The sequence below is a fragment of the Eretmochelys imbricata genome, chromosome 8 (assembly GCF_965152235.1).
Source record: "Eretmochelys imbricata isolate rEreImb1 chromosome 8, rEreImb1.hap1, whole genome shotgun sequence".
In the NCBI taxonomy this organism is placed as follows: domain Eukaryota; kingdom Metazoa; phylum Chordata; order Testudines; family Cheloniidae; genus Eretmochelys; species Eretmochelys imbricata.
In genome coordinates, this window is record NC_135579.1 from 10,126,390 (window position 1) to 10,143,687 (window position 17,298).

The window sequence follows — 17,298 nt, forward strand, 5'->3', positions numbered from 1 at the left end:
GCAGAGAGTCTCAGGGCCTAATCCTGAGAGGTGCTGTGTGCCATTCAGCTCCTATTAAATTCTTTGGGAGTTGATGGTCCTCTGCATCTCACAGGACATGCAGCAGCTCATGTCTGGATCAGGACTGGGCAATCATTTGCACAAAGGGAGTCAAAAACTTGCTCTCCATTCCACATACTTCCTGTTACAACCCAGATGTTCATGAGAGAGCATTAAGAAATAACCTAAATTTGGAGTTGATCTAGATGATTTGAGAGAGAACTTTCCAACCTTTACAGAATTCCTAAAATTTTAAGATGATAAAGCTGTTGGCTCCGAGGCCTGTTATATTTTGCCAACATAAACCTTTAAGATATTGGTATCCTCACATATTCTACGTTATGACTTTTTGATTTTACATCTTGGACATTTTTTCTTGTCTCACTTCTGAAACACAGCAAAGTCACTTAATATGTTTTTGATGGTTGTGAGGTTAAGTAACAATAATTAGAGATTCTTCATTGAATCTGAAGGGAGACAGTAACTGCTATTTATTGTTGGCCTACAATTCAATGCAAAAAGACGTATGATTGGATGTTATTGATAGGGATATCATTTGACAGTGATCTGAATAGCAGTTCTAGTGCATCCCAATTAGTGACATCTGCTGGTGGTTTATAATGGGTATATGTTCTAGGGTGATCAGGTTTTCAAAACGAAACAGCAGGATACTTGCTGTATGTGCAGAGGGGCGTTGGGACAAGGGGTGCGCAGAAGCTCTCATGCAGGCATGAGGTGGGTTTCAGGATTGTTTGCCCAGCAAGCTTTTGGAAGTGCGGTGGGGGTACCCCACTCTGCTAGTTAGTTCCAAACGCCTTCCCCGCTTACCTAGGAGGGGAGACCTTCCTCCAGCCTTTGGAGAAGCAAGAATTCACATGTACCTCACTCCAACCCAGTTATAAGCAAGCAAACAGTTCATGTGCCCCTCCAACAGCAGTCCCTTCTTCACACTTCAGGGTCCCTCCTTCTCTTGGGATTCCGGACGATTCTCGCGTGTGGTGCAGGATCACAGTGGAGAGACAGACAGGCTGCTCTCAGGCCTGAGCTCCGATGCCGGGTCTGCTGCTCCCTGCAGCAGCAAGAGCAGCACATGCCTTCTTCTGCAGCCCGCCCATTCTTCTCTCAAATGGCTCCCCTGTCGCCCAGGTAGGGGAGAGCCTGGCAGAAGGAAGCAAGTATGGGATTTCCTGCAAGCTCCCTAGCCAGCCGGGGCTCAGAAGAAGCTGGCCCTTTGATGATATGTGCAGTAGCATCTCCACAGAACCCAATACATGACAAAATATTTAAGAAGTCTAAATCAAAACAAACCATTTTGACTTTGTTGAAACGAAGCGTTGACATCGACACAAAACAGTTCTTTTCCAGAACTTTCCTTTTGCAGGGAATTTCAAATGAAAATGTCCATGAAAAACTACAACAGAGTCATTCTGAAAAGAACATTCTACTGGCCATGGCCATCAACCGGAGTCCAGGGAGCTCCTGCAGGAACAGCCCCTTTCAAGGTAATGGAGCTCTGGTCTGAAGCTGCTGAATAATGCTTCCTCTCCCAAGGTCTCAACAAGAGTTTAACAGCATACAGAAGTTCAATCATAACCCTTTGATGAGCCCATTAAGAACAATCCTTAAGACAGGAGATATCAAAACTGTGCGTTGCACAAATATAAAAATACCAGATGGAATTATCATTCCAATATTACTCTTCCGAATTCACATTAATAACCTTCCCACAATTCTTCCCCATCCCTACTCAAAAAATAAACCATCTGCAGGATCACTGCCTTATTAAAGACTTGGTGGTTGTCACATAAGGTTGGCTTGTACGGTGTCCAACTCTAGACTAACTTACTGTACAAAATACTTTTTTCGTAAGAGACAAGAAATCAAGAGCCTGAGTGGGATACTCTTGCTCGTATGTTATTCCATCACTACTAAGTATGAGGTAAAGGCATCAAAATCTACCTCTAAGTTTCAGGATGGGTGCCTATGTTTGAGAATTGCTAGAATGTGTGCCTCCAAAATCTGTGAATTCCCACAGATCCACCAGAGGCCAGAGTCATCTGCATGGTGGCCCTGTGCCTCAAAATTGGCTCACGGATTTTGCAAAAGCTGCTCTCCCAGGATGTCTGATTGCGGCTGTCCCCCTACTCCCTCTCAGGGGGCAGTTCATATGACTATAGAAGAACCAGCACACATCTGGAATTCATGGGGGGGGTTTAAGGGAGGAGGATGGGATAAAGCTGGACAGCACCGCCATCACTAGCCTCCCCAAAGGCCACCTCCTCCCTGTACAACCTCCAGATGGTTTCCTTGAGGGAAATAGAGGAAACATACAATGGAGTCAGTACTTTGCCCTTCCATATTCCTTTTCATCCTGGATTCACTTTCTTTTTGTTCCAGTTGCGGAAAGAGGAGGGAGTCATTACCTGGCCCACAAGGAGCAAAAATATGAATTCTTGATTGCTGTTTTGCTTTATTTTAATTAAACATTAATTAGGAGACTTGACTGTTATCCACAGAAAATATTCAGCAAAAATGAAAAAAGTTAATCTTCCAGGCTTTTTAGGCAGAGAATAGTAAAGGCTGATTTCCTTGTGTGAAAGCTCTTAGGCGAATAATAATAATAAAACATGTACAGATTCTACACAATTCAAATGTGCCTAGCTAAGGGCATTTCATCATGTAACAATTAAAAAGTGTTAACTGCACTACTGATGTAGTGGACAAAAATGTTTGGTGGGGTTATTTTTGCTTTTCATTAACTTGCTCATCTACAGCAAACCTTAATTAAAAAGGATCATGAACAAAATATAACCACACAGTACACTTGTAGGGCCTGATCCAAAGTTCACTGAAGTCACTGGGAATCTTTCCAAGAACCTCAATGGGTTTTAATCTGGCCTATAGTGCTTGTCATCCAAGGATCATAAAATGCTTTACAAACAATTCTATAAGCTCCACAACATCCCTGTGAAGTCAGTATTAGTACACCTGTTTAATACACAGATAAAGTGAGGGTGATGTAGAGACATTAATGCCACAGTGTTTAGACATGGGAATCTAAAATTAGACAAGCAAATCCATAGTTGGGCACCTCAGTAGGAGCGTATTGAAGCCAGTGGAAGCTGTGAGTACCCAGCACCTCTGAAACTGTACACATTGGGTTGCCTAGCTTTAAGCACCCAAGTTTAACTATTTTGACCTAAATGACTTGGCTGAATATCACAAGGTGTGTTAGGAATGAAACCCAGACATCTTGATTATCTGTTCTCACCGCTATAGTTTATTGCTTCCTCTCAGTCATCAGGAAACATAAGCCTTTCAAAATTAATTTCTCACATGTTAAGGTGCCGTTCCCCATGATAACAAGTTACCTGGAGAAATTCCATGACTAATCATTCCATGATACCCACTTTACAAAAAGAGTCAACTAAAAATTGAAGTACTTTGCTGTTGCAGAATGTTCCTAGGGTTGGAGATTTTCTGAATGCGTAACCCTTAACAGTAATGTATATCTGGCAACACATACACCTAGTTCTCAAGCCCCTAAAACGCGATATTCTCATTTAATCAATTCCCTGCCATTTCAGGGGTCTCGGGCATTGTTTCACCTGGGTCCTTCCTGTTCTCTGCTGATGGCACATAGAAGTCCAGTCTCCTGAGGGCTGTAATACTTTGGTTTAATGTTGGTTGTTGGGGTTAGTGTGCAGGTTCTGGGTGGTGTTGGTGGCCTGGGATATACAGGGGGTCACACTAGATGACCTAGTGGTCAACTTTCGGCCTCAATATGACTTATGGCAATTCCAGTCTTCAACGCGAGGGAAAACGGAAAGGAGCCTCATGTATAAAGAAAGAACAACAGTCAAGGAGCATTCCCACAGTTCAATGCTGACACAATAGCCTTGCATTTTAGCGATCTATGTCATCCAGGGATAATAAAGAAATGGATCAAGATATCAACAGAAACTACACATAGCTGAGTTTTGATTTTAATGTCAGCACTCATACAGAGACTTCCTTTTGTTTTTCCTAATAGAAACAAATACCAGTACATCTCAGATCTCCAAATACACCACCCGTATCAAGAAAATATTCAACCTTGTGATCAGAATAGACTAACACCCGTTAGACTGAAAATTTTGGATTTAACAAATGGATCAATAGTCCTACTCTCCACTCAACTCCAGAGGAGTGTGTCAAAGCCTAGAGCACAAAACTGACAGTTAGAAATCTGGATTGTCCCTGCTTTTACCCTAAGTACTGTCCAACTTGTGAAAATCACAAAGCTTATCTATTAATTGGTTTATCCCTCTTTAAAATGGGGATAATATAAAACTTACCTTGTGGGGTTGTTGTGAGACTTCATGTTTGTAAAACTATGAAATGTTAGAGAAAAAGGTTTTATAGTTATTATGACTATTAGAAATTGAGCAGGATTTCTGTTTTATTATTCCATGAGTTTGAAGCCATTCTATTCAAATGTCTTGCTTAAAAAATGGCCCCAAATTTAAGTATGAGATAAAGTTTTGGCTCAAAACTAAAGCCAAGGGGAGAAACATTTCCATAGGTATTAATTCAAATTCATGAACTAATTTAAATTAATCCATGTTAATTATTCATTTTTACTTTTCACAAACATTAAAGTGATGGAACTTTACAGGCACAAATACTTGTGAATAGGTAATTCTGAGATGCAATATTTGCTGAAAGCACATTAGGTGTGATACATTCAGGGTTTGTCTACAATGCTTTGCAGTTTGGATTACGGGGGTGTGAATAGCAGTGCACACATGTACTGGACTATATTAATGCAAACTAGGAACCTTTGAGTTCGTTCCTGCAGCATCCATACAGGGGAGCACTTTGGTGCACACGGCTATTCACACCCCTGTAGTCCGAACTGCAGGGCTCTATAGATTTAGCCTAAATTGTAGTGTTTGAAATTCAGGATGCGTCTTTTAGTTATATAACAGTGAACCAATCAGGGATCAGAAATAGTACAAATCATCCACTCAGGGAATGGGCCATGACTTTTGTGAATGAGCCCAAGGCACAGGCTCCCTGAAGCTCCTTCTAGGGGTACTGAACTTCTGAAACAATCACCCTCCCAGGCCTCATAGGTAAATACCACAATCTAGATCCTAAACTGTACTAGTTGAGAACAAGTAGACACTTGATATAGCATACCAAGCTCTATTTCCTGTAACTTGAAATGCTTTCATCAGTTCCTTTTAGGAAACGATGTAAGTGAATATAATTTTCTTCTGCCTATTGACCTTTCATTTCCCTGACCAAGACTATAAAATTTCCTGGGGGCATTTTTGCAAGGTCAAAAAGACTTAATCCACTAATAGTGCACATTCAGGGATGAACCTAGTTTGAATTATTGCATCAGTTCACATTCCAGTAGATCTGCAAATCTGGATGGAAACAAAATCAAAACTGGTGTGTTGGAACAGGGAATTGTGCTTCCTAGAAAACATGAAAGGGGGACAAAATCAGGAAGAGACACAGTGACATTAAACATTCACCATCCTGTGGGGCTCTTGTGCTGTTAATGCACTCAAGTAATAGGAGTTACAAATGTGTTCGGGCAGCAGATAGACTCTGGAGTGCAGAGATTGTAATTAAGAATTCACATTTGCCAAGAGACGTCACCATGACCAAATTGTGTTGATTCTTTAATGGGATATACTGTGTGTTCAATGCAACTCTCTTCCTCCATCAGGAGGTTCTGAAGAACTAACGCCCATGGAAAAGTAAGACCATCAATGTTTCTTCTCTGAAGTTCTTGGCTCACTTGGGGGAGGAGGGTTCTAATCTATTAATGTTAACTGAAGTTGCACCTTCATAAGGACCGTTAGTTAATTTCTAATACATGCATGGTTTTTAGAGAGATTTACATGAAAACCACAAACAGAGAGGATTTAATGTCTTAAATAGGTGCTGTCACAAAGGCAGCACTAAGAATTGTATTTACTCATTTCAAATCCCTTTTTTTGCTGAAATATTGCCTTTATTCATTTTATAGCGTTAGATAACATGGAACATACTCTCTGAAAGGGCAGTAAACTTCAGGGCAGATTACAGATGAACCTTTATCTCTGGGTAACTGAGTTGGAAATTAGTGGTTATCACAGAAGCATATTGTAAAGCATAACGCTGCTGTGAATAATGAATCATAGCTAGTGTTTTGATAAACTGCAGAGATCTAAATGGGTCTTGGGGAAAAAAAAAGGCAGCCAGCACTAGTGTCTGCTCCCACTTTAGAAATAATAATGAGTGCTCCGATTCTCAGAGGACTGAGTAAAATTCAATTTTAAAAATGAAGAATATGATTCTGCTATCTCTTCAAGGAGATAACTTTATAGTGCAAAGCTCTATCCTTGGTGTTTATCATTAAAGATAACTAGCCTGGTGTAATTTTCCTTCCCTACCATTTGTGTTGTTTTATTTTTATTAACTCCTGTGTAATACCTATTACTACTGTGAAGGGAACTTCATAATTAAAGTAATTATTGGTCTTGATTTTTGTTCTCTAAGCTGGGTTGTTTTTGTAGGAGCATAGTGGAAGAATAGGGAAATATATCTCAAACACTGCAGTCAATTGTACCTCAGAGCACATACACTTAGATTGCTTTTCTTTGATGCTGCTGCCAATTTCATTCACAAGCATATAAAAAAAAAAGGTCATGACATTTAGAACAACAGTACTCTGGAAATTAAATGTTCCTTTACATTTTTAATTTCTGAAAGTAATGTATAATGGAATAATATTTGAATATGATTGAATGAATGTGTAAGGATTAATGCAAAGTTGCCTTTAAATTGAAGTTCGCAAGCACATATCTTTAACCCTGTTGTACAAAAGGTATAGAAGAGTTTATGCAATAATTCAAGGAGCTGCATTTCCATTTTCCTGGAAGCACTAGTAGTGTAATTTCTCTTTATTATTTTTTCGTTGACATTCCTGTGTGAGGCATCAGCTTCAGGTCTCTATCTATTTCTCCTTAACAATATGCTTGTGTTTGAATGCATTTCAAAACTCGGTTTCTAATAAGGAACGGGCTATGGGGTATCCTCTGTCAACACAATTCTTTTATATGAATCCAGTGCTTGAAACCCCATTTGAGAAAAGAAATTAATCTGAGAATCTTTCTGCCATTTATACCAGCACAGCAGGATAATGCTAATTATATAATTGTACTGCATGAGGAAAACTAAAGCATTCGTCTTTCATACAGGACTTTATGCAGCTCTTCTTTCACATCAAAGAAAGCCAATGTCCAGGGAAAAGTCAGGAACAACAGCTTCTCGCTCAGACTAAAGATGGGAGAATACAATAGCCACCAACCTTAACCCCAAACTCAGATTGCACCTTTTCTTGAAAATCTGAAATACTGCTGTTAACGAGAGAAAACCATTTGTTTTTGTACTCTAATGATTCTGTGACCAGAGACGCTTCATGGTAGTCAGCTGATCTTCATGTCATGATCAGATACATCTCATGGGTATTAGTTTGGCTAGAACTCAGAGCATAATACTGCAAAAACACAGGTGCCCACCGCTTGAGCTAATGGAGAATGCCCATGAGATGTACACTTTCCACAGTATGCATCCGATGAAGTGAGCTGTAGCTCACGAAAGCTTGTGCTCAAATAAATTGGTTAGTCTCTAAGGTGCCACAAGTACTCCTTTTCTTCATGAGATGTAGAAGTACTAAGGCTTCTCTCTTGTGAAGTCAGCAATTAAGCATTCAACATCATCACACAAGCCTGAGCAGATATGACTACTATCCATCCAGTGAATGACCAACACACACACACTGCAGATTCCCTCTTTGTATACTGCTAAAATTATACCTGGGGTATAACTGATACTGGCACGTGGGGTTTATTCCCATGCTCGAGCAGAAACATTTTTGTGGGAGCCCCTGTAACAAGATTGACAGCACACAAATGATGAGCTGAAGACTTCCTTAGCCTCAGTGGGCCAAAATCAGAAGTCACATGTAAGAAACCGGGTAAATCCAAGGATGTATTACTTGGTGTAATAGGCATGTTGAAGGGGCTTGAGGAAAATTTAAGTTACACCAGTTTAGACTGTCCCTTTGATTTTGATGATTTCTTGTGTGCCTATATCTCTTGTGAAGCCATGGAGGATTGCCCACTAACACAGTGATTCAGTTTGGCTCTCTGAATTTATAAGCATAAAGCCAGATTGTGCAGCTGCTCTGTTTGTGGTACAATGAAGCTCTGTGCGTGGAGTGGCGCAGAATCAGAAGGGTAGGTCTCTAAAGACAAACGAACACTCTAGACAGCTATGACTGCCATTGCATCTCTTAAAATGTAGTTTCTACTGGCTAATTTTCAGCACTTCTGTTAACTTAAGAAGAAAGCATCTGTTTAACCTGCCACCCAAAGATACCGTGATATAGTAGCAGTTGTCAAAAAGAACTGTGTAATCGTTCGTTCAAATTATGGTGCCAGCGATGAATCTCATGATATTTTCATTTGTATCAATTCCTGGAGCACCCTTCACGGCTTTTGAGTACCTGGATTTTCCAAAGATATGCACAAGGCATGCCTACAATTATACACACCTGCTCAGTAGCTTAATGCTTCAGTAAATTATATAAACCCACCAAGGGTCAAACGCTGGCTGACATGGAAAATCTGCCCACACAAACCAGAACATGTAGATGCTGTAAAAGTGGCACTAATATATACCTGTAGCCTGCCTTATGAGCAGTTCCTTTGCACATATTGTGCATGCAGGAGGAGACCATTTCTGTACTCATGTACATATATACATACTGACTTCATTTCCCATGTGGCCATACCCCTGCACAATGTCAACTAGAGAAGACCTACAGATTGCTCTCTCCGTGCCTTTCTGGGTGGGGAAGAATCTAGGTAGCTATTGAACTAATCTAATGTGTTCTTACCGCTGTCACCAGTTCACTGGCATGCCCATTGTCAACCGGAATTTGGCCCCAGGAAGCAGTAGTCAGAAAAGCAGCTGTGTAGATCACCCAAGCCCTAAAGTTAATGCTTTGCATGTGGAGTTAAAAAGTTTGAAAGACAAGCAAAACAATAGTCTAGACTGCAGAATACATACATCCTGTCAAAGCGGATTTATCAAGATAAGGTTTATTAGAATTTTTTCTGTTGTCTGAATGAAATTGTAAGCATAAAATGTCACTGAAGATTTATTAATCTGATACTATATCTGATAAGGGCAACAAAGAGGTCATATAGGGAGCAGATTATTAGAAGACAAGTGTGTGTGTGTGTGTGTGTGTCTGTGAAAAACAATGAAAGACCATATGAATTTATCAGTGAGTATTCTGTAAAATATAATTCAGCCACATAAAGCAATACTGAAATTATGCATTGTATGACACAATCTCACCAGCTAAAATGTTTCATCTAAGTTTGATCACTGCACAGAAAAAATACTGATGCCTTCCAAAAGAGGGAATAAAGCTGAGTTTTCAAAATCTTAGCTGGAGAATGATGCCTCATTGTTCTAGAAAGAAGATAAATCTTTCCAGAGCAGACATTAAATGTGTCATATTAAGTTTACTTTGTGTTGTTGGAGGAATTTTCAGACAAATAAAAACTGCAGCAATATGAGTACTGCTGAACAGAGCAGTCTGAGTACAAGTTATTCTGGTTTTATGTGGCAAATCCTATCGTCTCTATGGAAGGAAAACTCCCATTGATTTCAAATTGAGTTTTGCCTGCGTAAAGGAAAGTACTGCAGGATTTGGTCTTTTGTGTGAAGTTGAATAAGCACCTGGGTGTGTGTGTGTGTGTGTGGGGGGGGGAGAGTACCTATACGTATGCAAGTTATAGCTATATGCACCAGGACCTCAATTCCGCTCAACTTCAAGTTAGTCTAACTGGAGTTAATGGGAATGCTACAGCGCAGTGAAGCATGTGGTTAACTTTCTGCAGGACCACTCTTAGTGTGAAACTCACCCTGGTGCCTAGCACCCACACAAGGCTCTCTGCAGCACATAAACTCTTAATGTGAGGCTTCTGTTACAGGGAAGCCCTAATGCTGACCCTCTGCACCAGCTTTTCAGCGGCTTAGTGTGAAAATAGGTGGCAGCAGTCCAGAGCCTAGTTCCTACCAGCCAGGTGTCTGCACTACAAACCAGCACCCTTGTTAGCAATCTCAGCAGAAATGCCAGAGGATGGAAAGACCACAGAGGCCTTCTTTACCCTATACTTTTATTCTTAACATTTCCCATTGTTACGATCACCGGTGCAGCTCCACAGTGGGGAATAATATTATAGACAGGATGCCAACTATGTTGGTCTTTTAAGCACTACGTCCTCTAATCCTTTAAGGAGGATTAGACAACAGTGTAATTAAAATGCTAATGGACACCTGCAGCCCTGCTGTTGTTGCTCCCCCATGCAGAGCTGCACTGTTACGGAAAAAAAAGTCCAGCGGGGTCACAGCCAGAAAGCAAGCTCCTTTTGCTCCGTCTCTCCAGAAGAGGACTGAAGCACAGGGCAGTTGTGAGAAGCTTGCACTGCTGCTGCTGCCCTGCCATCCATTTCACAGATAGGTCTTAAGCTCCTTTTGTAAGCACTAATTCCCCTCATACTGGACCATTCCTATATGGTTCACGATTGCTGAAGTGGGGGGAATTAGCCCATGAAACTTGCAGATGTCCTCAGATCTATGCATGGATCTCATGGCAGCAGCCAGAGGGAAGAGCCATTCATGTGGGGACCCTTACCTTTCAGCTTCTCTATACAGTAATTCAGCATCAGTCGGCTACTGTATTGTAACTGTCGCAATGTCAACCAGCCAATCTCTCAAATACCTGTGTCTGTACATCTTTAGGCCTCCTTACTGAATCTGTCACATAACCCATTCAGCTACTAGTATAGTTTTGTAAGGAAAAAGGCTGCCTTGAGAGAACAATAAAGTCTCATATATTATCTTCTACTACAAGAATATCATCAGGCCAACTGCCTCCCAAGTGACCCCTTGTGGCCTGATGTCACCCTGCGGCAGCCCTGCCTCAGTTTCCCCACTTTTCAAGGCTATCTCAATCAAACTATCAAACACTTCTTCTCTGGGGCAGCACACCCCTCTTTGGGGCTGGATTTATTAACATAAAATTATTCCCAAAACAAAGTTCTCAAAAATCCTTATCAAAGCCATACTCCCTGTCAATTCCCTGCTTGGCATCTCCACCTGGAGCCCTTTTTCCTGTAGATTCAGGGCTCCCTGCTGGAGACTACTCACTCCCAGCAGACTCTGTACTGTCTCCCTGAGCATCCCCATCTCTGCAGCTTCCTGCTGCTCTTTATAGGAGAATCCGTTTCTCCATACCCAGTTAGTTCTACTAATTAAATCCCACATCCCATCCCAGCTGTGATATGTAAAACTAATTGTATGGGGCTGACCAGCACCAGGCCTCTGGCCATTTAAGGGCAGGCCACCCCATCAGATGAATCGAGGAATTTACTTTATGCCTTGAGTATTTTCCACTCAAAATAAATAAACGTTAATAACAATTAGCTAGAGCACAAGTATTCTATGACACAGTCTATAAAATGGGTACCAGTTTCACTGTGGTTAAGATGTTTGAGAGTTCAGTAAGAAAGCATTTTAAGTTTAGAAAATGATTTGTCATACACTGTCTAGCTGACAACATGACTTTCTTAAAGCTTCCTGAAACAAGTGGTAGAAACAAAATATTTCAAGGTGTCTTAAGAACAAAGCAGTCCCAGTAAATCACTTAACATTGCATTCAACAGTTGAACTCACCAGTCTTCTCAGCCTTGTGTTTTGGGCTTTCTTGTCCTGGAAGGCACGGGCAGGGCCCCTCACATCGCGCTGCAATAGTTTTGTCAGAAGTACAAGCATGAAACTCCAACTTGCACTGTAATTGCAAGAAAACAGGAATGTACTTTGGTTTAGGACAAACTGTTCAAGCAGCAGCTATGGGCGAATGAGAAATCACACTTAGCCATACTAATATTTGACAGATTAAAAAAATTAATCCTTTACTGAAGGTGTTATGATTTTTAATTAATAATACCACCTACTTCTTATGTAGTGCTTGTCATCAGTAGATCTAAAAGTACTTTTCAAAGTATCATTATCCCCATTTAACAGATGAGGAAACTGAGGCATGAGGTGACTTGCCCAGGGTCACTCACCAATCCAGTGGCAGAGCTCATAATAGACCCCACATCTTCTAAGTTCCAGTCAGTGCTCTATCCACTAGACAACTCTGCCATACTTCAAATATGTAGTTCTAATTTAAAATCAAGCTAGTCTCTGCGGCCTGTTTCTCACGGACTGCTACAGCTAATATCACTCATACAGTGGTACAGATCAATGACCTGGTCCTATGAGGTGCTGACTGCTCTCAACTTCCAATTAAGTTAATGGTCCGCACTGAGTCAATGGCAAAATTCCACTCCAAACAATAGTGGGGCCAAAGGGAGTTGAGAGCATTCAGCACTTTCTGTGGGAGAGACCAACCCCTAACCAACACGAGTCGCTCTTCAATGTGCAGCCTTCCACGGGACTCCTCATATGAGGAAGGTTTTAATCATTCATACAACATATATCTATGGGCTAGATTCTAAGTTGCCTGAACAACTGTTTAAAAATCACTCTCCATAAAAGCAGAGTTACCACTGAGCAAGGTAGCCAAATCCAGAAATATAACAGGATCACTAGCTAATCAATTATTAAAAATTAAAACAGGCCAGCCGGTAAGAAGGTAAGTGAATTGGGGAATTTTCCCATACTCTCAGTCCTCCTCCAACAGCCTTAGCAAATGGGCTTTGAAGCATGTCTTGAAAATCAGGAGATTCCGATCTTTAGGGGAATGGGACTTGGAAAGTTTTGGATCCAAAGGGAGGCAACTATGAAAAACTATTGTTTCATAAACGTGCTAAGAAAAAAGTGCAGGTCCATAATGTACTAACTGTTCATTACCTTTACTGTTAGAATTATATGCATTATACCACGGATGTCCTTTTAACAAAGAGTATATTTTCAATTGTCCTCCATGATCCAAAGATCTTTTCCCCACACAGAACGTTACAGTAAGACAACACAACAATAAGAAGGGCTGATCATACAAGATGCCAGATAAGGCCTCAAATCAGTACTTAGCAGTGCAACTGTTGGAAGGTGGACTAACCCACAACTAGGGTTGCCAACTTTCTAGTTGCACAAATCCGAACACCCTAGCCCTGCCCATTCCCCGAGGCCCCACCCCTGCCTCACCTCTTCCCTGAAGCCTCGCCCCCTGCTCACTACATTCCCCCTTTCTTGGTGGCTCGCTCTCCTCCACCCTCAATCACTTTCACTGGGCTGGGGCAGGGGTGTGGGCTCTGGGCTGGGGATGCTGGCTCTGGGGTGGGGCCGTGGATGAGTTTGGGGTGCAGGAGGGGGCTCCAGGCTGGGGGGTGGGGCTGAGGGATTTGAAGTGCGGGAAGGGGCTGTGGTTTGAGGCAAGGAGTCAGGGTGCAGGAGGGGGTGAGGGCTCTGGTGTGCAGGAGGGGGCTCCAGGTTTGGGGGGGCTCAGAGCTGGGGATTGGTGTACAGGAGAGGGTATGGGCTCTGGGCTGTGGATGAGGGGTTTAACGGTGTGGGAGGGGGCTCTCAGATGGGGAAGGGAATTGGGGTGTGGGCTTACCTGGGGCAGCTCCCAGTCAGCGGTGCAGTGGGGGCGCTAAGGTAGTCTGCCTGCCTGTCCTAGCACAGTGCTGTGCATACCCCGGAAGGAGACAGCTGGTCCGGATCCTATGTGGTGGGGCCAGGAGGCTCCATGCACCGCTCTCACGGTGTAGGCACCGCCCACCCCCCCACTCCCATTGGCCAGTTCCTGGCCAATGGGAGTGCGGAGTCAGTGCTCGGGGCAGGGGCAGCACGCAAAGCCCCTTGGCTCCCCCACCTAGGAGCTGGACCAGCTGGCGACTTTTGGAGTGCAGTGCAGTGCCAGGACAAGTGGGGACTAGCCTGCCTTTGCGCCACAGCACCGTCGACCGGACTGAAAACCAGTCACCTGGTCACCCTACTCATGACTAAAATGTTATTAACGATAAAACAACATGGATTTTTATTAGGGAGATTCTTATTTTTTTCCTTTTTTTTAAAAAGTAGGTCAGAGTATTTAGGACCCAGCTGCAGTGACACAATATGTTTTGAAATGTGTAGATTGATTAAAAGTCTGTAATGTTACCCAATCAGAATGCAGTGGACAAACGTAGCTTCTGCAGCAAAACCCACTGAACAAAATAACAGCATCTTTTATTATGTTGGTACAATAGAAGCAGAGCAAATGGACTAGGATGTTGTTACAAGATAAATGCCTCCTACTTTGAAAATACTGTAAATATCTTCTTGCCTCTGCTTATTTTTTGTTGCAAGGGCTCAGCTTTGCCCAGGCTTTAATCTAGCAGCTGGAGACCATTATCCTGCGACTACATCCTATTCTGTCAACATTATCTCCCAGGCCCATTTTGAACTTCAATGCACCCTGGTGGTTGTATGCTCTGTATGATGTTCTGCCCTTCTCATTTAGAAAATGTATGGACATGCATACGCATGTGGCTTAGCTTAGCTCGAGCTTTATAGTACTTATTTCATGCATGGCTATGGAGAATGGAAGTACATATTTTTCACCTTTATGAAAAAGGCATAAACACAATTGCTTAATTTATGCTGATTGTGCAAACCATACACAACGAAAAGCAGCTGAGAAGGAAAGGGGAATGCTCCCTGATTAAACGGTCCTGGAAGCGAAGGCCCTCTCTGAACAGCCTGTTCTTCATATTCAGGATGTTACTGAGAATACAGCAATAAATCTTTCTGCAGCTGAAGTTCCTGATGACTTAACCCATTACAGCTCAATTAATTACCTGTTTTATTAGCTATAATAAATGCAAATTATGTATCACAGCATTAGCAATTATAATTCTATTACTTATTTATCCTTAAGATGGTAAGAGCAATTTCAAACCCATTATCACAATCTGTTAAGAAAGAAAGATAGATTAGTTTCTGGAAATGTTCAGGCCAGTTTTTCATGGCTTTCCTTTCTACTGCTAAACAAAACCAAAAACTGCCACCACCAAAAAACACCAACCCAAAAACCCAATGAGGAAACTGGAATCTGATTAAAACAGAGTAATTCTATGATAAGAATGTACAAGGATAAGAATGAGGTCACTGAAGGACACAATTCTGCAAACACTTACACACTTGAGTAACTTCACACATGTGCAATCCCATTCTCACACTACTCAAGTGTGAAACTAGCTATACACATGTTTTGTGGGACTGGGGCCTGAGAATGGCTCAATTCTAAATATTAAGTTAGACTGATGCCAAATACAGAATAGGGTCATTCAGGACACAAATATGCCAGTCTCTCTAATCATTTTCAGTTCCCTAAAAAATCTCCAAAGACCTTGTTTATTTTCCCTAGGTTGTCCTGTTGCCTTAATCATAGAATCATAGGACTGGAAGGGACCTCGAGAGGTCATCTAGCCCAGCTCCCTGCACTCATGGCAGGACTAAGCCCTGGTCTACACTAGGACTTTAGGTCGAATTTAGCAGTGTTAAATCGATGTAAACCTGCACCCGTCCACACAATGAAGCCCTTTATTTCGACTTAAAGGGCTCTTAAAATCGATTTCATTACTCCACCCCTGACAAGTGGATTAGCGCTTAAATCGACCTTGCTGGCTCGAATTTGGGGTACTGTGGACACAATTCGATGGTATTGGCCTCCGGGAGCTATCCCAGAGTGCTCCATTGTGACCGCTCTGGACAGCACTCTCAACTCAGATGCACTGGCCAGGTAGACAGGAAAAGAACCGCGAACTTTTGAATTTCATTTCCTGTTTGGCCAGCGTGGCAAGCTGCAGGTGACCATGCAGAGCTCATCAGCACAGGTGACCATGATGGAGTCCCAGAATCGCAAAAGAGCTCCAGCATGGACCGAACGGGAGGTACGGGATCTGATCGCTGTTTGGGGAGACGAATCCGTGCTATCAGAACTCCGTTCCAGTTTTTGAAATGCCAAAATCTTTGTCAAAATCTCCCAGGGCATGAAGGACAGAGGCCATAACAGTGACCCGAAGCAGTGCCGCATGAAACTGAAGAAGCTGAGGCAAGCCTACCAGAAAACCAGAGAGGCGAACGGCCGCTCCGGGTCAGAGCCCCAAACATGCCACTTCTATGATGAGCTGCATGCCATTTTAGGGGGTTCAGCCACCACTACCCCAGCCGTGTTGTTTGACTCCTTCAATGGAGATGGAGGCAATACGGAAGCAGGTTTTGGGAACGAAGAAGATGATGATGATGATGAGGTTGTAGATAGCTCACAGCAAGCAAGCGGAGAAACCGGTTTTCCCAACAGCCAGGAACTGTTTCTCACCCTGGATCTGGAGCCAGTACCCCCCGAACCCACCCAAGGCTGCCTCCTGGACCCAGCAGGCGGAGAAGGGACCTCTGGTGAGTGTACCTTTTAAAATACTATACATGGTTTAAAAGCAAGCATGTGAAAGGATTACTTTGCCCTGGCATTCGCGGCTCTCCTGGATGTACTCCCAAAGCCTTTGCAAAGGTTTCTGGGGAGGGCAGCCTTATTGCGTCCTTCATGGTAGGACACTTTACCACTCCAGGCCAGTAACACGTACTCGGGAATCATTGTAGAACAAAGCATTGCAGTGTATGTTTGCTGGCATTCAAACAACATCCGTTCTTTATCTCTCTGTGTTATCCTCAGAAGAGTGAGATATAATTCATGGTCACCTGGTTGAAATAGAGTGTTTTTCTTCAGGGGACACTCAGAGGAGTCCATTCCTGCTGGGCTGTTTGCCTGTGGCTAAACAGAAATGTTCCCCGCTGTTAGCCACAGGGAGTGGGGAAGGTTGAGGGGGTAGCCACGCGGTGGGGGGAGGCAAAATGCGACCTTGTAACAAAAGCACATGTGCTATGTATGTAATGTTAACAGCAAGGATTACCCTGAAAGAGTGTAGCCACTGTTTTATAAAATGTGTCTTTTTAAATACCGCTGTCCCTTTTTTTTTCTCCACCAGCTGCATGTGTTTCAATGATCACAGGATCTTCTCCTTCCCAGAGGCTAGTGAAGCTTAGAAAGAAAAAAAAACGCACTCGCGATGAAATGTTCTCCGAGCTCATGCTGTCCTCCCACACTAACAGAGCACAGACGAATGCGTGGAGGCAAATAATGTCAGA

The 17,298-nt window shown here is 42.6% G+C and overlaps 1 protein-coding gene across 1 annotated transcript in view; it reads right to left on the bottom strand.

Annotated features, from left to right (window-relative positions):
• Positions 1 to 17,298, bottom strand: part of SPOCK1 (SPARC (osteonectin), cwcv and kazal like domains proteoglycan 1) — a 458,564-nt gene that overhangs the window by 68,704 nt on the left and 372,562 nt on the right. Inside the window, exon 6 of the mRNA XM_077824201.1 lies at positions 11,836 to 11,950. Within this exon, the coding sequence (XP_077680327.1) occupies positions 11,836 to 11,950 (115 nt within the window). The remainder of the gene's footprint in view (positions 1 to 11,835; positions 11,951 to 17,298) is intronic.